The sequence below is a fragment of the Arachis ipaensis genome, chromosome B03, assembly GCF_000816755.2.
Source record: "Arachis ipaensis cultivar K30076 chromosome B03, Araip1.1, whole genome shotgun sequence".
Classification (NCBI taxonomy): domain Eukaryota; kingdom Viridiplantae; phylum Streptophyta; class Magnoliopsida; order Fabales; family Fabaceae; genus Arachis; species Arachis ipaensis.
The window spans coordinates 34736355-34756241 of NC_029787.2; the positions used below are offsets into that span (position 1 = coordinate 34736355).

At 34.1% G+C, this 19887-nt stretch overlaps 3 protein-coding genes across 6 annotated transcripts in view; all 3 read right to left on the reverse strand.

Annotated features, from left to right (window-relative positions):
• Positions 1–611, reverse strand: part of LOC107630272 (annexin D8-like) — a 2986-nt gene extending 2375 nt beyond the window's left edge. The window contains exons 1-2 of the mRNA XM_016333370.2: positions 358–611; positions 105–250 (exon numbers count right to left, since the gene is read on the reverse strand). Coding sequence (XP_016188856.1) covers positions 105–250; positions 358–430 — 219 coding nt within the window. The 5' untranslated portion in view covers positions 431–611. The remainder of the gene's footprint in view (positions 1–104; positions 251–357) is intronic.
• Positions 709–8736, reverse strand: LOC107630274 (C-factor). 4 transcript variants are annotated; one of them, XM_021118719.1, is made up of 8 exons: positions 8415–8735; positions 2934–3026; positions 2819–2894; positions 2473–2625; positions 2101–2194; positions 1929–2011; positions 1329–1482; positions 709–1095 (listed from the first exon to the last, which is right to left on the reverse strand). In XM_021118719.1, the coding sequence occupies exons 2-8, from the start codon at positions 3008–3010 to the stop codon at positions 860–862; spliced, it is 873 nt and encodes a 290-aa protein (XP_020974378.1). In that variant the 5' UTR covers positions 3011–3026; positions 8415–8735; the 3' UTR covers positions 709–859. The 4 variants fall into 4 exon arrangements, with proteins under 4 accessions (XP_020974378.1, XP_016188859.1, XP_016188860.1 ...); XM_016333373.2 differs by having other exon boundaries at positions 2819–3026; positions 8415–8736; XM_016333374.2 differs by lacking the exon at positions 8415–8735 and having other exon boundaries at positions 2473–2641; positions 2934–3131.
• Positions 7550–8559, reverse strand: LOC107632930. The gene is made up of 2 exons (XM_016336573.1): positions 8485–8559; positions 7550–8125 (listed from the first exon to the last, which is right to left on the reverse strand). Exons 1-2 carry the CDS (start codon positions 8557–8559, stop codon positions 7550–7552), a joined length of 651 nt encoding a protein of 216 aa, XP_016192059.1.

Below are 19887 nucleotides of genomic sequence, written 5' to 3' on the forward strand. Positions count from 1 at the left end.
ATTATTATATAGAATATAGATATAGAAGTATAGACGACATTACCTTTAATTTTGGCAAGAAAGTTTAAGGATGATTCCTAGTACAAAGTGTAAGATTGTATTACCTCAAATTTTCCTGAAACTTCACATTTAAGTTGTTGGATAAGATCTTGGTGATAAAGATCTAAATAAGCCTGCCTAAGAAGTTTTCTTTGTGCTTCATTTCGATGTGCTAATATGGATATTAGGGCTCTCTCATCAGTCCCTAATCCTATATATATTATACAAAATAAAATAAGCATTGTAATAATTATTAGATTTATATGTATTTTGCAACAATTGATATTTTGAAAGAATAGAATTGCAGAATGATGAAACCTTTGCATGCCCTCTTGATAGTGTCAGCATCTTCAATTGGAGAAGAATCTTTGGGAGCAACAAGAGTAGCCATTTGATTTGTTTCTTATCTTTGTTCAATGCCAAGATTTGTGTGAAATGGTTAAGTTCCCATTTCTTCATTTTATAGGAGAGAAAGCTATAAAGCTGTTTCAGAATAGTAAAGTAACATTCTTAATAACCGGACATGTTAAGGTTTTATCCTCTCATTCAATTAAGAAATTAACCGAAGCAAATGTTACTCCAAAGGGAAGTTTTTTTTTTAATAAATAATGATAACGGAATTAGCATTAAACAATGTTAATGTAGTGAAACAATGAACCAAGTGCATTATACTATTGTGAAACAAGAAGAGTGTTATTGATATTCACCAAAAGCATGTGTTCAGGAATAATCAATGAATCAATGAATTCAACACTAGTCACTGGTATCATTATTACATTTTATACTTAAATAAATCTTTAAAAAAAAAAATTGATATGGGTTACCAAGGAATTTCTTGGCCATCCCAAGCAAAGAACTTGCCATTGTCATTACTCTTGACATTGTCAATGATGCTTAGCAGCTTTTGCACTGAGAACTCTTTGCTGAAGAGCTTCTCTTTCGGAACATTCTTCTGAAATGGCTTTGAGAGATCGGTGTCAACTGTGCCGGGATGCAGTAAAATGCAGACAATTGGATCCTTTTTTCTTGCAAATTCAACCGCAGCCGTCTTTGTCACTGCCAACAGAAATATAAAGTTCATCAAGGTTGCCATTCAAACAGTTTTGGACATTTCAAATTCAACTTTAAGGGCACTGAAAAACCAGAACTACAACTAGCAACTCATCTGCTACATCTGTGTAGAATCTTAACATACATACATGATGAGACTAAGAGAGTTATCATATTGAAAATCCCATGACAATGATCATTTAAGAATTTAAAAAAAATTAAAAAAGTATAAGTCTTACATTGATTGAGTGCAGTCTTTGAAGATCGATACGAGTGCCAACCACCAAGATGATTGTCCCCAATAGATCCAACCCTTGCACTCAAACTGGCCACCACTGCATTACTTCTTTCAGTGCCAAAGCCACCTCCAACTTTTAGAAGAGGCCACATGTGCTGATTTTTTAAATTCAAAGAATAATAGCATATTTCAGAATATATGTTCATAAAACTGAATAATGGAAAGAAATAAATAGAATACAGGACTAGACAGAAATAATGATGGCTGTCATTGGATAAAATAGTTCAAATCCTTATTTCTTAAATGGCCTTGATGAATCTATTAAAAGAAATCCTCCCATGATACACAGAACACTATGGTGTTACTTGATCCATGTCAATTTGGATTACATTGAACAAGAATGAGTTTTAAACTTTTAATCGTCTATTAAGGCCTTGGACAGAACTCTCCAACATAATAGCTAGCTTTTGTGGTGTGGTTCTCCAAAGGTCCTTATCAATCTTGAACTTCTGTTAATAGCAATGATCTTGAACAAAGATGCTCTCTCAAAGCCACTAGTAAAGTAATTGCATGCAGATAAATGTAACTATGTCTTTGTTACCTTAATAACTAAGATAGGACCGACGGCATTAATCTCATACGTAAGCATCAAGGCTGATTTTTCCAATTTGTTGAGTGATGTCTCTGTATTATAAAATCAGCTTTTGCCTGAGATTACAAAAGGAAGCTTCCATTTCAAGTCCAATACCAAAGAATGAAACAAAAACCATTACCTGGTTGTAATACTTGAGGTATGGAAAGAATGCCAGACGCATTAATGAGAAGGTTTAGATGGCCGTATGTCTCTCTAACTGACGATGCAGATGCCTGAAATATTATGAATGAAACACAAAGCTTAGCAACTTATTCTGTTTTGGAATTAGTTAGATCTAGAAGTGAGCCACCATAGTGCCTAAAAGATGATATGAATTCGATAATTTCGTCAGCAAGTAGGCTTATAGGGGAACTGAAAATTCCATCACATACCAGATGCCAGCCTAATCCATTAAGGTTGGACTAAGGGGAAAGGTAAGTAGATTGAATGATTTTGCATTGATAATAGATTAGGATGGATATGTGGAATGTTCCATATGCATGCGTATGACCTGAATTGAAGTTTCAACAGTCAAATCCAAGGGCAAAAGTTTTAGACGATCAGCAAATTTATCTTTGAGCTGGGCAAGACCTGTTGAAGCATCAGGATTTCGGCAAGTAGCAACAACATGCCCTTTATCATTTTTCTCTAGCAGCTGTTTTACCTGTACAAGACAGAAACTGATTTAAAAGTAAAACAACTCCAATTCTCACAAGTAATACTAAAACTATGATTTAAATAGCAACACAATATTATAAGAACAGAATTATCAATAACATAAAGGGAGCAAAATAGTAAGATAATAAAAAGGTAAAATTTTGAGAATATGGGGAATGTAGAAAGAGTAAAGAACTCACAAATTCAAGGCCAATTCCTCTGGAAGCTCCCTGAACCATGGAAACCCCAGCATCAAATTTGAGAGAAGAAGAAGAAGAAGAAGAAGAAGAAGAAGAAGAAGAAGAAGAAGAAGAAAAGGGCCTTCGGGTGAGTGATAAGACTCGCGTGGCGCGTGACGATGCCATGAAAGAGTTCTGGGTCGACAACTGCATCAAATCAAAGCTTGAACTGAAAAATGTTGAAGAAGCGTGGCTTGTTAATAACCATGAAAATTGTTGTTCACTTTGTCATGGAACATGGCAACGTCGTTAGAATCAGTAATGCATGTGCTGTTGTAATGGCTCTCTAATACTTTAGAATATTAAATAAATTAAGTTTTAGTAAAATAGAAAAATAAATTAATCTCTTATTTTTACAATCTAATTTATCATTATAATTTAGTATCAAATAATTTGATAATATCCAAATTAATTTGAGATATCGTCCTTTTTTTTCTTTTTTCTATGTCTAAAATATATACTTTTGAGTTTTAGACACATTTATAAAGATTTAATATTTGGATTAAACTTTTTCATTTACTTTATGATCTTTTTGTTGCACCCAATAAACATGCTTTCAGAATTTGGGTCCTTTCTTGGGCTTAGTCCATAAATAAAATTCAATTTAATAAAGATTGAAGATTGATATTACCAAAAAAAAAAAAAGATTGAAGATTGATTTCTTTTGTCCAAAATTAAAAAGATTAATTAACCAATTTTTAACAAAATGAAAGTATCTTGTCAAACAATTGTGTAATTTTGAGATGCTTTATAGTTTAGAAATAATTCAAAGAAATTATAGTTAGAGAAAATTTATTGAGAATGAAATAATAATGGTAAGAATCATATGTACGATATGTAAGTAGGTCAAGTAGTATAAAATTTGAATATTTATAATTAAAATTTGTTATAATCAATATTATTATTATTATTATGACCCTTTTAATGTGAATGTTTATTGTATTTAATTAATGCTTTATATTTCTATTGAATAATAATAATATGTAATAAATTAATTAATTATGCGGTTATAATTTTAATTAGTTGTGACTGTTCACTGTTGTAGTGAAAATCTATTAAAAAAATTGATTGGTTAATTTTCAAGTTTTGTCAAATAATCAAAATTGTTAACATGACATCATTAAAAGAGAAAACATGATTTAAATTCAATATAAAAAAAGTTAGTATGAATTTTTATATAATAAAAATAGATAGACTAATTAATTAATGCTTATTAATTGCATGCTCATAAACATTATTTTTTGTTTAATAAGCATGATAACAGAATAAAAATTATGAAAAAAAAAATAAAATAAAGGGTAAAACAAAAAAAATTGGTGAAAGTAAGGGTTAAGGACCCGAAGCAAAGGAAACAAACACAAAAAATCAACTAATCTCTTCTTAATCTAAAAGTGCCAGAAAAATCCATTTCCAAAAAATGTACTATGTCCGTTGGAGGTGATCAAATAGATGAACTCTAAGAGGTAAATATTGTCCTTTTTTAGCCATTAGGTCCGCAACACTATTAGCTTCTCTCAAGGTATGACACTACTCAACAAATAAGCTAATCTCCCCTTAATCTAAATGTGCTAGAAAAATTCATTTCCAAAGAATGTACTATGTCCGTTGGAAGCAATCAAATAGATGAACTCTAAGAAGTAAATATTGTTCTTTTTTAGCCATTAAGTTCGCAACACTATTAGCTTCTCTCAAGACATGACACCACTCAACTTTTTGCAGGCTTGTTACCAAGTTTTTAACTTCATTCAAAAGCAACCTATACGGGAGACTAGTTGGGCAACCATTTTAGATAAAATGAATAGCTAACCAAGAATCAGACTCCACCACAGGATGCTATAAATTATTGGTTGTAGCAATCTAGAACCCCTAATAATTCTCCAGAACTCTGTATGAAGAATAAAATAGCTCCCTATATTACAAGAGAAACAAATCATATATCTCCCTAAATGGTTCTAGAAAACTCCATTTCAAGCCGCACTATTAACTTGGAAAAAGAGCGACTTATCAACATTCAACTTTGTCATGCTTTTCGTAGGGGGTTTCCATTTGATTAGTCGAATTGAGTCTCTTAAAGCTCTAATAGGAAGAATATTGCAATTCATAGCATTCAGAATCTCTGTGCTGTATGTCCTCACTAAAGTGTACATAACAGTTGGGTGGATATTTTTTCCATCAAAGATGGGGCAGTTTTGGTAGTACCAAAGGGAGGATATCATTACTCCAAACAACACAACCCAAACATGATTCCCAGCCAGGTTTTTGATTAACAAATCATGGAGGTTAACTCTAACAAAGTCTCGAACTATGTCTTGAGGTCGAACGTAGTGCCAAACTTGCCTCGCAAAAGAACAATCTCGAAGGACAGGTAGAGTAGATTCCTCATGATCATTGCATCTCAGACAAGCAGTAGAGACAGCTAAGTGTCTTTTTCTCCTCTCTCAGCTAGTAAGAATAGCCTCATTGGATACTAACCAAATGAAAAACCTAATCCTTTCCAGGCCTCTCCATTGCCAAGCCAACTTGAAGACCCGATCAGGGGGATCATTGTTGTCAACTAAAGATTGTTAGGCTATCTTAAGGCTAAATGTTCTGTCTTGAGTTTAACTTCAAGCCACTTGATCACATTCTCTCCATGACGATGGGGGTGCCATGGCAAGAATCCTCTTGATAGCATCGATCGGAAGTAGCAAGTTGAGCTTATCCACATCCCAATCACCTGAAACATAAGAAAGTCTGTAATATTTGAATATGTATCAGATTCAGGTATTGTTGAGCGTGATCAGCAAGTTTTCCAAAGCTCGACACCCAGTTATGTTACCAAAATTTGATATGATTCCTATTGTTAATGCGCCAAATGATATTATCCTGTACATTCTTCTTGGCCAAGCAAATTCCTCTCCAGAGATTCAAATTACTCCCCTTCCTAGCCACTTTGGGGATGATATCACTCCCGCAGTTGTATTTAAAGCGGAGAACTCTAGCACAAAGAAAGTCTTTCTTCTCTATATCCCAACTTACTTTCATCATGAAGGCATGGTTGACTTCCTTAGCATATTGGATTGCCAGTCCTCCAAATTGCTTGGGTTTTCTGACATCCTTCCAAATCAGTAGATGAATTTTCCTAGTTTGATCAGTCTCATTCCAAAGAAATTTCTTACATTTAGGATCAATCTTAGTACTAGAGACAACATGTAGTAAAGCAGTTTGCATAGAATAATTAGGGATAGAAGATAGGATAGATTTCACCAAGGTAGTTCTCCTATCTTGAGATAAGAATGATATTTTTCAATTGTTGAGTCTGGCATTCATCTTGCTGATAATGCTACTGTAAGTCTCACTAGTCACTCTAGAATGCAAGAGAGGAATCCAAGATACTTTCTAATATCATCAGTTCTAGTGAATTATATAAGGAATCTTTGATTTCACATATCACATTATGTCCCACATTCTTAGAGAAAAATATGCGGGTTTTTTTATTACTAACCTTCTAACCAAAGCTCGTACAAAAAGCATTCAAAACCTTGTCAATAATATCCGTCTGTTCCATGGTAGCCTTGGCAAAGAGGATCAGGTCGTTAGTGAAACAAAGGTGAGAAAGCTCTAGTGTGTTATTCTTGAGCCTAATAGGCTTCCAAAACCCATGATCAACTGCGACACTAATAAGCTAGGAGAGCCTCTCCATACATAGAACAAATATATATGGAAATATAGGGTACCCTGTCAAATTTCACTAGATGGCACAAACTCAGACAAAGCTTCTCCATTCCGCAAAACCCTCATCATTACAGTGGAGATACAATGACTAACAAGATTGATGAAATCGGAAGGTAGCCCAATATACCTCAGAGTATCCTTTATGAAACTCCATTTCAACCTGCCATAGGTCTTTTCTAAGTCAATTTTATAATCATTCATCCTCTCACACCTTTTTTATTATTCATAGTGTGAACCACTTCTTGAGAATATTGACAAGTCCCATTTTCGAAATCATGGTAATCAAAGTCTCATTGATCTCTTTAATTCGATGGGGATTGGCAAAGATATGTCATCAACTAATATGCACAAATCAACACAAACCATGTTCTATTTGTTCTGGTAGAAGATGGCTTGGATACTATCTCTCCAATGCATTTTCAGACAATCCATACTAAACAAGGACTCTTTAACCTCTTGCCAGGTAATGTTACCTCCAAAGTGGTCAAGTCAGATGAACTAAGCCTCAGAAACACCTCTTTGAGAACAAACGACACCTCTGGGAGATTATCATGATAGAGCTTTGTAAAAAAATCGTTATCCATAGCCTCAAAAATCTCACCATCCGAGACCCAGTTACCTTCTTCATCCTGTAAGGAGACCACCTTATTCCTCCTTCTTCTTGTCATGGGGGTGCCATGAAAGTATTTTGTATTCCAATCACCATATTCTATCCAATCACATCTAGATTTTTGGATCAACAACATCTTTTTTGGGACAACAATTCTTCAAATTCTTTCCACATATTCTTTTGGAGTTCTTCCTAAAAGAAATTACCATTCATACTTAAACTATTAAAAATGCCTTGAAGCCTTCTCAAAATTTTGTTTTTTCTTCTGAAAATATTTCCAAACACAATAGCATTTTAAGATTTAAGGGAGTCTTAAAAATTAGCCATACATTGAGACCATGAACCAGACATCCTCCAATTATTACTCATCACATTACCAAAATCAGGATGGAAAAGCCAAGAGGCCAGGAACCAAACATCCTCCAATTATTACTTATCACATTACTAAAATCAGGATGGAAAAGCCAAGAGGCCAAGAACTTGAACGGTATTCTCTCCCTATTCGGAGGAGGCATAGTGGAAATTTGAAGGCAAAGAGGAGAATTATCAGATTTTAGCATGGATAAGTGTTTAATCTTGGCATCCGAAAATCTTATCTGCCAAGTAATATTGCCTAAGCCCCTGTCAAGCCATTCCACCAAATTCCCTCTACGCCAAGTAAACGGCCACCCATCATAGCCCAAATCTGTAAGCCCGCGGTCAAACATACAATCTTGAAATTCAGTGCATGCACCTTGGCTTCTAAGACCCGAGCTACCCTTCCTTTCAAGATCATGTAAGAAAGCATTAAAATTCTCTATTACACACCAAGGAAGCTCCATATTATTACTGATGTTTTTGAGATTATTCCATAGACCTCTGCGATTAATTTTTTTGGGACTCTCATACACTGTAGTAAGAACCCATGACAAAGAGTTTCTCCCAATCAATTTCATATTAACAAACTGAGAGTGGTGACCAAGAAGATCAACTTTCCAATAATCAGTATTTCAAAGGCACCAGATACCCCTTGAATACCCTCTAGCCTCCTCAATAAAGCAACCATCAAACTTCATTTTGTCACAAATTTTATAGCCACAATCCCTACTAATATGAGTCTTAAGAAGAATAATAAAACTGGAATCGAGACAAGAACAAACTCCCCCTCCCCCACACTACGATAGTTCCAGATTATAAGATTCCTAATAAAACTAGTCATAAAGAAAAGGTCATCATAAGAGACTAGCATCAAACCTTAGTCACGGTCTTGGCACTCACAACGGGTTTGTCATATATATCATTACCATCCCATTTGGAGAAGAACCTGGTCCTTCATAACTTCGTCTGACGGCCTCCCTTGATGGGTGTTTCCTCTTTGTACTCTGTCAACAGCCTCCATCGTTACAGCTTCAGGGGAGGAATTTTGGTTCAAGAATAGAGGGTTGGTAGACGCAATTTGAGAGCTCGCACCATCCCTTAGGTAGAAACCCTAAGGGAGCATTTGTGCGTATTTTCTTTCATTTCAAGAGGGTGTATTACATATCGTGCTATTTGTTGAGTTTTTCTTTTCATAATTTCTCTAGTTACTGAACTATTGTGAATTCCTAACAAGGTACTTTAGGATACAAAACCTTAAATGTTACCTCCATCAATAATGAGGTTTGATAATGACTAGTTTAATTAAACACACTTGAAGTTTCTTGATGGCCTAGAGAATGGGGTTTGAATCTATGGTCTTCTTTTAATCTTGAATAATAATACCTCAAACCAGAAATTAAAAATGTGCTTCTATTTAGACTGCGAGATGGATTATGCAGGAGACAATTTTATTTGGTCTCATAAATTGTGAAAAACAGAATCAGAGCAGGAAAGAAGAAGATGACTCAGCCATGTATTCTGGTTCAGTTGTCTTGTGCAATGTAACTTACATCCAGTTTCTACCACAATAATGGTGAAATTTTCACTATCTTTTCAAGTATTACATACACCAATTCCCAAGAATTTAACCTAATCCTATCAGGAAATAAACCAAGCTTCAACATAAGCTTTACTTGGCTAGGTTACCTCCTAGACTTTCAATACACTAAGTGCTCACCCAACTTAGCAAGGGATATCTTAGATATAAGATATAAAACAAAAATACAATCAAAGGAGATCTGAAATAAATCTTGACTTTTTTCTCCAAGTATCTCTATTAGCATTTTCTCTCAATGGCTTTTTCTTAATGCCTCTCTTATATGCCTTTTTCCTTTGAATAGAAACAAAAAAAGATACGACATACAAGCAGAATAATCAATGATAAACCATGAAGGAGATGATGTTGAATAGCTCAAACTCTATACGCTTAATCTAGTTTCTCTCTTCTCTGATTTGGGTTCTCTCTCCTTGATCACAACTAAAGTTGATTTTCCTTTTTGTGTGGAGTGAGGTTGCCAAGGCTAGGGCTTGCTTTTCAAAGTCATCTCCTTGATTCTTGAACCAGCTGAGATCTTCACTTTCTTTTCTTTACTTAGACCCCAAAAATAGGGATTTAAAATCAGAGGTAAGCAATGCAGCGAGTAAATTGACATCAGCGGCTTCATTGGTAATAGATCCTCAATGGGTTTGATAAATCAGAACCATTAATCTAGTGCTTTAGCCCCAAGTTTTAATATTAGCTTTTGATTCAGAGCAGATTAAAGTAACCTGCACTTTCGTCATGTTACCCGAAATAGTTGTACAGAAAGGAAGGTGAGATCAATAAGTAATTTACTTGCATGTTTATGGAAACATTTTACCTTTTTCTTCTTGACATGAATATTTGCTTTCGGCTTCAATCTTAATTTGACAAAGCCATCAGAGATTTCTTTTTCTTTCTTCCTCTTTGGTGCTCAAGAGAAAAGTGATTTTCTCTTCCTTCTTAGTGTCATACCCAAATCATAACACCACTATCAACTAGAAGCTATTCTATTCATGAAGGCATTGGGCTTGTGCTTGTATTTGATACTTTTGTCCGAGACTCCATACAATGGGCTACTTGCTCTTTATATTGGACTGCACTAATGATTATTCACTTGGGCCTGCAACACTTAAACCACTTATCAAAAACACATTTGGGTTATCAACCTAACCAAAGTATGTTTGTCATCACCATAAATGTTATTATTGATTTCTAAACTCAATAATCTCCCCCTTGATGACAAACATAATATATGAGGTAATAATCAAAGAATTAAAATAGAACAAGTTTAGAGATTTTCCTTTAATGATACCATTTCAGATGTGATCAGCTCCCCTTTTCTTTCATAAAAGATACTTCCCCTTAATGTGATCTTTTCAACAAACAACTCATATGTCACATTGGCATACTATCAGAGTTTTAGCAACATGAATCAAAGATTATTAAACCTGAGCAATTTAGCAAAATAATCAGCAAAAATAAAAATAGTTAATCATCAAGACATCAAAACATCAAACGTCATAGGTTCTCAACATCTCAAAATATATACTACTCCCCCTTTTGTCATCAAGAGAGAAAATTAAAACCAGTCCACACATATAAGAGATGGATTAGTTAAAGATAAAATAACTGAATAAGTAGCATAGGTTAAGTTAAATAGTTACAGTCATCCAGAAGTAATAAAAGCAATAATTAAAAACCAATTGTTTAATAAAACTAAGTGCAATATAATCAAAAGTCTTCAACATGAGACACTCCTATGCATCCGAGCCTTCATCCTCAGTGTCCAATGGCTCCTCTTGATTAGTAGCCATGGTGTCATCTTCATGAATGTTGTCTACATACATCAAAAGAACTATTACTCTATCCCTTGACTCGCGTAAAGCATTTTCATTTCGGACAGCAACTTTTCTCTCCTGTTGACTTGTGGAGATGAGATAATTGGACAGATTTACAAATTTCTACAGAACATCCTTAACAACTCCAAACAGAAGAAATTTATGTCCAGTAGAGGTTAATGTTCCAGTAGTAGATGGAAGAGGAATGTCTTCAAGATCTTCATCATCATCATGAAGGACCACTCTTTCAGTTCTGGTAGGTCCTTTCTTTTGTTATTTCACTGCACCAATTCCTTTCAAGTAAGAGTTTCTATTTTCAAGTGTCTCATTGGTCAGGTCAACACCAAAAAATTCAAAGATACAAGTTAAAAATATGTCATAAGAAAGTGACACATTCTTGTCACTTTTTATGCAGTCATACATATGCCTCATCATCAAATAAGCAAAAGAAGTTTTAACTTTTATAATGATAGAATACAACACCAATGTGTTACAAAATAAAACCCTTTGATACGAACCACTTTGAGGAAGGATGATGTGGTTTACAATTCGATAGAGTTGTGCACGGACAGGACCTAGAGATTTATGGTTAGGAGTGAGACCATCAATGAGTGAAATATTTTCACAAACAGAGGCAAGGGCTTCTTTGTAAGTAACACCTAAACCTTCATCCCATTTTCCAGAAGCATATGCATTAACACCAACATCCGAATATCCTAGGGCTTCACTTATAGTTTCACTGTTCAGATTTAATTCACACCCCTTGACATAAGAATGAACATTTTTATCATGATAGGTCATGTTGGCATAAAATTTATGGACAAGGTCTGGGTAGATTGGCTTTTTTATTTTAAAAAGATGATTTCAGTTCAGAAAAATTATATTTTTCACAAAGTCAAGACCTTTCTTTTCTAAAGCATGCAAATCAGCAAGATAGGTAGGGCACAAGGAACCGTGAACAACAACTACTTTATAAAACTCAAAGTTCATAATAGAGGAAAAACGAGAGGGTTAAAGTGAAAGTGAGAGTTTGAAAAGTGAGATTTAAACACAAATGAGTCAATATTTGAGGGTCCTTTTACTGAACGAAGAGGGATCTGAGGCTTATCTCTTTGAGAGCATTGAGGAACAGACATAGGTTTGGGTCTTGAAGGGTCACGAGGCTCTTCTTCAGTCACTGGTCATTTCCCTTTTGAAGCACTTAGACGAGAAGGAGCACTTGATGGTTCGACTGCTTGAGAAGAGGAGGGACGACAAGCTGTTATCTTGATGCGAGCCATCGGATCAGTGTGAGGAAGAGAGGGAGATGGAGATGGTGTATGAGAATGTATGTGAGTGTGAGAATGAGATTGAGCACGAGAAGTTTCAGGAATTTTGGGAAGTTTATGAATGAACGTGCCTCTATGAGTAGCAGTTTTCTTCCTCATCTTAATGACACAGTGGAGTTGCAGTTTTTTAAGAAAAAATTAAATGAATAAAAAATATAAAAAAGCACCAAACAAGGTATACGAAGAGGTTTGCAACTGCTATAGGAAAAGGTTTCTTGGAAAAATGGAAATTCAGAACCCTATAACTACTTGATTTGAAAAAGATTTAACTTAAAGTTGAAAAAGTTTTAATTAAAAATAATGCAGAAAAGACAAAAAAGGTTTTGGAAAAAGATTTTAAATGTATGGCAAAACCAATAAGGCCAACTTACATACAAACTAACTCATATTGGACCAAAAATGTTGTGTTTAAGGAAACACAAAGGATCACTTGTTATTTGAAAACAATATTTGGTCCACTTGAATTTAATTCAGAATTAGAGTCCAGAGTCAACATTCCATTGATGAAATCTCTTCACTTTTCCAGAAATGTCTCATCCCGACCTGTGAAACAAAAACTTCAAACATCATATCAACAAGGTTAAGATAAGAATTCATAACTGAGTATGCCTAAACTTGTTCTTAATTTAAAGAGTATGTCTTCAGAAAAAGGTTTAGTGAATATATCAGCCAATTGTTTCCTCTAATTTAACAAATTGAATGTTTATATTTCTTTTTTGAACATGTTCCCTTATTGAGTGAAATCTCACTTCAATATGTTTCATTCTAAGTATAAAATACGATTTTTGGAAATATTAATGGCACTCATGTTATCACAAAATAAGAGAATATTATTTGCATTCAATTTGTAATCAGCTAACTGAGTTTTCAACTATAACAATTGGGAACAACAAGATGAAGCAACAATATATTCGGCTTCGATAGTAGAGAGTGCTACTGTGGACTCCTCGTGCTTGACTATACATTCAGAGACCTGCTCAGAAAATAGCAAATACTAGAAGTGCTTCTCCTATTCACTCTATCTCCAGCAAAATCTACATCACATAACCAACTGTAGAAAAATTATCAGACCTAAGATACCAGAAACCAAAGTTGGATGTGCCATGAACATATCCAATGATTCTTTTAACTACAGAAAGATGTGACTCTTTTGGTTGTGATTGGAATCTTGAACAAACTCTAATACTTTGTACAATGTCTGTTTTGGAGGATGTAAGATACATAAGAGAACCAATCATTCCTCTATACCTAGTTTCATCAATATCTTTCTCAATTTCATCCTTTACCAACCGTGAATTCGGATGCATTAGAGTGCCCATGGGTTTGGCATTCTCCATTCCGAATTTCTTAACTAGTTTCTCGGAATACTTCTCTTGATGAATACAAATTTCATTATATGTTTGTTTTATTTGAAGCCCAAGAAAAAAGTTAAGTTCACCCATGATGCTCATGTTAAATTCACTAGTCATGAGTTTACCAAAATCAGCACAAAGGGACTCATCGGCTGAACCAAAAATTATATTATCAACATAAATTTTCACTAGGATGAAAGAATCATTAGAGTTTTTAATGAAAAGAGTAATGTTGGTGGTGCCTCTTTGAAAACTATTTTTGAAAAAAAAAGAACTAAGTCTTTCATACCAAGCTCTTGGAGCTTGTCTTAAACCATAAAGTGATTTTGAAAGCTTGAAAATATGGTTTAAAAATTCTTTATTTTCAAAACCTAGAGGCTGATCCACATACACTTCTCTATCAATGACACCATTCAAAAATTCACATTTCACATCCATTTGAAAGAGCTTAAAACTACAATGGACAACATATGCAAGGTGAAGCCTTATAACTTCCATTCGGGCCATCAGTGCAAAGGATTCATCAAAATCTATTCCTTCCTCTTGATCATATCCTTGAGCCACCATCTTGCTTTGTTCCTTGCTATGCTTCCATCGTCACCCAATTTATTCCTAAAAATCCACTTAGTACCCGTCACTTTCTTTTCAATTTGATTTGGAACAAGTGTCCACACTTAATTCTTCTCAAATTGTTGTAGCTTTTTTCCATGACTTTAACTCAAGAAGGATCACCTAGAGCCTCATTTACATTTTGGGACTCAATTTGAGAGAGAAATACCAAATTATTTTCATCTGTTGCTCTTTTTGAAGAGGATCTTGTGGTGACACCTAGAAATGGATGCCTTATAATGAACTCTAGTGGATAGTTCTTTAGAAATCTCCATTCACGAGGTCCTAGTGATTTAAGAACAGATTCGGGCATGTTAGGTTCATTGGTGTTGGTATTCCTAGGAATTTCACCAATTGCAGGAGATAAATTAAGATTGTCTCCTACAAAATTTTCTGCAGCAGCTGAGTCAGGTGTAAAATGCATAAATTCAAATTTCTTTTGATCTTGGACTTCATTCGTATTGCCTTCCACTAGATTCTCTGCATCACCATCTTCTAAAACACTTGAAACAATATTAGAATCACAAAATGTAACATGTATGGACTCCTTAATAATTCTAGCATCTTGATGATAAACTCTATAGACTTTGCTAGTTGTGGAGTAACTAACAAAAATACTTTCATAAGCCTTTGGATCAATTTTTTTTTTAATTTTTCTTGGTGTTTAAAACAAAATATTTGTATCCAAAGATGTGAAAGTAATTCAAATTTGGCGAATTTTCTTTCTAAAGTTCATAAGAAAATTTCTTCAAAAATTTTTTAATGATTGTTCTATTCAATTGTAGCATGCCGTATTCATGGCTTCAGCCCAAAAAACTTAGAAACTTCACTTTCACATAGCATGGCCCTAGCCATTTTTTGAAGATTTCTATTTCTACCACAACACCATTTTGTTGGGGTGTTCTTGGACAAGAGAAATTATGTGAAATTTCAAGTTCTTCGTAGAAGGATTCAAAAAATTGATTTTCAAACTCTTTACCATGATCACTTCTAATAGAAGCAATCTTTAAATCCTTTTCATTTTGAATTCTTTTGCTAAAAACTTCAAAGGCTGAAAATGCATCATTTTTATGTGTAAGAAATAGAACTCAACCAAATCTTGTATAATCATCCATAATTACTAAGTCATAGTGTTTACTACCTAGACTTTGAGTACTAGTTGGACCAAAGAGGTCAATATGTAGCAATTTAAGAGGTCTTTTAGTAGAAATATCTTCCTTTAGTTTAAAAAAATTCTTGGTTTGTTTTTCTATTTGACAAGCATAATCATAAGTGATGTCTTTGTCAAACTTCCTTCTTGCAAGCTTATTAATTTGAAACATGTTAGCATGGCCCAATATTTTGTGTCATAGCCATTTTTCAAAATCTTTTGAATGAAAACAAGCTACATTTTGACTCTTAAGTTCATCTAAAGTGAGGTCATACATATTATCATAATATTTTGCCACAAATAACACTTTATCATATTTTTTATTCGCCATAAGGCATTTTAATTTTTTGAAAATTACCAAGTAACCAAGATCACATAATTGGCGAATACTCAAAAGATTGTGTTTCAACCCATCAACCAAGAAAACATCATCAATGCAAGTAGAGAGATCTTTACTAAATTTTTCAATTTCTATGATTTTTTTTTTACCATCATCACCAAAAGTCACAAATCCTCCATCATACTTATTAAGTTTGACAAAGAATGTTGACTTTTCCATCATGTGCCTTGAGTACATGCTATCCAGGTACCACATGTCTTTCTTCTTTTTGGATGCTAGGAAAATCTGCAAACATTCTTAAGTAATCTTAGATAGCCAAACTAATTTGGATCATTTAAAGTTAATCCATCTTAGTTGCCCAAAAGCACTGAAATCACAAACAACCTTATATGTTTTCTTTCCCATGATTCTTTTGACAATAAAGCATTGATAGGAGGAATGAACCAGTTTATTGCAAGTAGAACAATGATTTCTATGTGCATAATGCTGAAAGTGATTAAAGATTTTGAATTTTCTGGTTTTTGGGTTAGGTGCATCTCTTTTGACAAACCGATTTCTAGCAACAGCACTAGCCCAAACCTGACTTTTTTGCAAAGGTTTGGTCCAAGATGATAATGCATTATTATCAAAGTGTGGTTTTTCAAATGTAGCATCATAGTTGGCGAAGTAACCAAAACCAAAATTTTCAAATGAGGATTTTGTTCTTGAGGTTGATGCCTTGGTTTTAGCAATTGATTTTTCAAAAACTGTATAATATTTTGTTACATAACCCAAACTAGATTTTTCAAACAATGGTCTTTGATTAGCAAGTAATTTGTCCAAATTACCAGAACTATGTGCAAATTTTGCTAAATCATTATTCAAACCTTTAATCATTTCATTTAATATTTCATTTTCAGCAATGAGTTCTTATGAAGCGTCAACCGAGTGCTTTCCTCTATTCTCGGTTTTCTTCACCTTTTCTTTCAAAAAATTATCTTCTGCCTTCAAAACTTCATTTTAGACTTGCATTTAATATATTCATTTAGCAATTTTTCAGAATAATGAGTGAGATCATTAATAATAATATGTAAGTCTTCAATGGACAAATTAAAATAATTTACCTCATCTAATTAATCATGACCAGCCACTAGACAGACTTGTGTTTCATATTCGAAGTCTTCATCCTCATCAGAATCATCTTCTAGATCCTCCCATGAAGTCATAAGCACTTTCTTCTTTTCTTTTTTTTTTTTTTTTTTTTTTTTTTTTTTTATTTACGTTGTGCTGTTTTTTGCTTTGTCTTCTTTCTTGAGCTTAGAGTAGTTGAACTTGAAGTGTCTTGCCTCCTTACAGTGATAACAAATGACTTTACTTAGATCCCTCTTTTGCTCCTTTGAACTTGATCCCTTGTACTTGCCTTTATTTCTCATTATCCTTCTCAATCTCCTAGCAAAAAAAGACAATTTCATCATCCAAAAAATTATCATTGGAATCATCATCCAATGACTCAACTTTTGATTTTAGGGTCACTCCTTTTCTTTTTGTGTCTTGACTGGTGTATGTGATTTCATATGCTAGAAGTTTTCCTATCAACTCATCATAGGTTAAAGGACTCAGGTTGTTGCTTTCGGCCACAACAGTAGCTTTTGTTTCTCACTCTTTTGATAGGCTTCTAAGGAATTTTCTCACAAGTGTTTGTTCAGTGTGGGTCATACCCATAACATCCAAACTGTTTATGATGATTGAGAACCTCTCAAACATCTCATCAATAGTTTCTCCATCCTTCATAGAAAATATTTCATACTCTTTCTGCAGCATATCAATCCTTGTTTCTCTGACTTGTTTGGTACCTTCTTGTGTGACTTAGAGTTTATCCCAAGTCTCTTTTTTCGTCTTGCATCTAGATACCTTCCGATATTATCGAAGTTGATAGCATAGTGTATCAAGTTGATGGCTTTTGCATTTAACTCCACCTTCTTCTTGTCTTCATCATTCCATTCAACTTCTTCCTTTGGAATCACCACTCCTTCAACACTAGTCTTGGAAGGAACTTGAGGACCATTCACAATGATCTTCTATATATTGTAGTCAATGGATTGAACAAAGATCTGCATCATTTCCTTCCAGTAGGTATAGTTCTTTCCATTAAAAAAAGGAGACCTGTTGTTCGACTAACCCTCTGTTAGAGTGTAGGCCACAGCATTTGCACCCAAGTTGTTAGTCATTGGACCTTTTCTCCAAGTTGTGAAGCTTGATTCTTGAGACCTAGCTATTGATACCAATTGAAGGTTCTTGATGGCCTAGAGAAGGGAAAGTTAAATCTATGTTCTTCTTTTAATCTTCAATAATAATACCTCAAACCAGAAATTGAAACTGTGCTTCTGTTTAGACTGCGAGATGGATTATGCAGGAGATAATTTTATTTTGTCTCATAAATCATGAAAAATAGAATCAGAGCAGGAAAGAAGAAGAAGAAGAAGATGACTCAGCCATATATCTTGGTTCAGTTACCTTATGCAATGCAACCTATATCCAGTCTCCACCACAACAATGGTAAAATTTTCACTATCTTTTCAAGTATTACATACACCAATTTTCAAGAATTCAACCTAATCCTATGAGGAAACAAACCAAGCTTCAACATAAGCTTTACTTGGCTAGGTTACCTCCTAGACTTTCAATACACTAAGTGCTCACCCAACTTAGCAAGAGATACCTTAGATATAAGATATAAATCAGAAATACAATCAAAGGAGATCTGAAATAAATCTTGACTATTCTCTCCAAGTATCTCTCTTAGTATTTTCTCTCAATGGCTTTTTTTTAATGCCTCTCTTATATGTCTTTTTCCTCTGAATAAAAACAAAGAAAGATACAACATACAAACAGAATAATCAATGATAAATCATGAAGGAGATAATATTGAACAGCTCAAACTTTATATACTTAACCTAGTTTTTGAACTCTCAAATGTTGCCATTCATCTTGGCGGAATGCTCCCTTTTGTAGGTGCAATACTTCCAAGACATCAAATTTCAATTTGTGAGGTTTCTCTCTCCTATATCACAACTAAAGTTAATTTTTTTTTTGTATGGAGTGAGGTTGCCAAGGCTAGGGCTTACTTTTCAAAGTCATCTCTTTGATTCTTGAACCAGCTGAGGTCTTCTTTTCTTTACTCAGACCCAAAAACAGGGATTTAAAATCAGAGGTAAGCAATGCAGCAAGTAGATTGACATCAGTGACTTCATTAGTAATAGATCCTCAATGGGTTTGATAAATCAGAACTATTAATCTAGTGTTTTGGCCCCAAGTTTCAACTTAGCCTTTGATTCATAGCAAATTAAAGTAACCTCCACTTTTTTCATGTTACCCAAAATAGTTGTGCAGAGAGGAAGGTAAGATCAACTAGTAATTTACTTGCATGTTTATGGAAACATTTTACCTTTTTCTTGCTTGAACATTTGCTTTCGCTTCAATCTTGATTTGACATAGCCATTAGAGATTGCTTTTTCTTTCTTCCTCTTTGGTGCTCAAGAGAAAAGTGATTTTCTCTTCCTTCTTAGTGTCATACCCGAATCATAACACCACCATCAGCTAGAAGCTATTCTATCCATGAAGGCATTGGGCTGGTGCTTGCATTTGATGCTTTTGTCTAAGTCTCCGTACAATGTGCTGCTTCTTCTTTATATTGGGCTGCACTAATGATTATTAACTTGGGCCTGTAACTCTTAAACCACTCATAAAAAACACATTTGGGTTATCAACCTGTTTCATCGATTTTTAGCAAATCGAAAGTGGTTCAATATCTAGTGGTCTGGGAGCGAAACCTACTCTTTTTTATGAGTACCAGTTTTCTAAAAGTGCGTCAAAGGACCTTTCGATTGAATAAAATAAAAAGGAAATATGAAAGATAAACAAAGCAATTTCGAAAATAAATTGACTAGAATTAAAATAAATTGCATTGAATTTAGATAAAAGCAGTAAAATATCTTCGATAAAATCAAAGGGCTTTTGAAATTGAAAATAAAGTATTGAAACGTAAAATTAGACAAGGAAATTAAATGTTGCTTTGAAAAGTAAATTTTCAAAGAAATTAAAGATGACAGAAAATGTGAAAACAATGGGGGAAACCCTACAGAAAAGTGACTCGAGGCAGACTCAGAAAGTCATTGGGATGTGAGTGTGCTTG

Excerpts from the sequence above, each read along its gene's own strand:
- LOC107632930 (XM_016336573.1), bottom strand. The coding sequence starts at position 8,559 with ATGGAGGCTGTTGACAGAGTACAAAGAGGAAACACCCATCAAGGGAGG. Across the intron at positions 8,126-8,484 it reads ACGAAGTTATGAAGGACCAG|TTTGTTAATATGAAATTGAT; the intron begins GTTCTTCTCCAA and ends CACCACTCTCAG.
- LOC107630274 (XM_016333373.2), bottom strand. The coding sequence starts at position 3,010 with ATGCAGTTGTCGACCCAGAACTCTTTCATGGCATCGTCACGCGCCACG. Across the intron at positions 1,483-1,928 it reads GTCCTATCTTAGTTATTAAG|CACATGTGGCCTCTTCTAAA; the intron begins GTAACAAAGACA and ends TTAAAAAATCAG. Across the intron at positions 1,096-1,328 it reads AAAGACTGCACTCAATCAAT|TGACAAAGACGGCTGCGGTT; the intron begins GTAAGACTTATA and ends TTCTGTTGGCAG.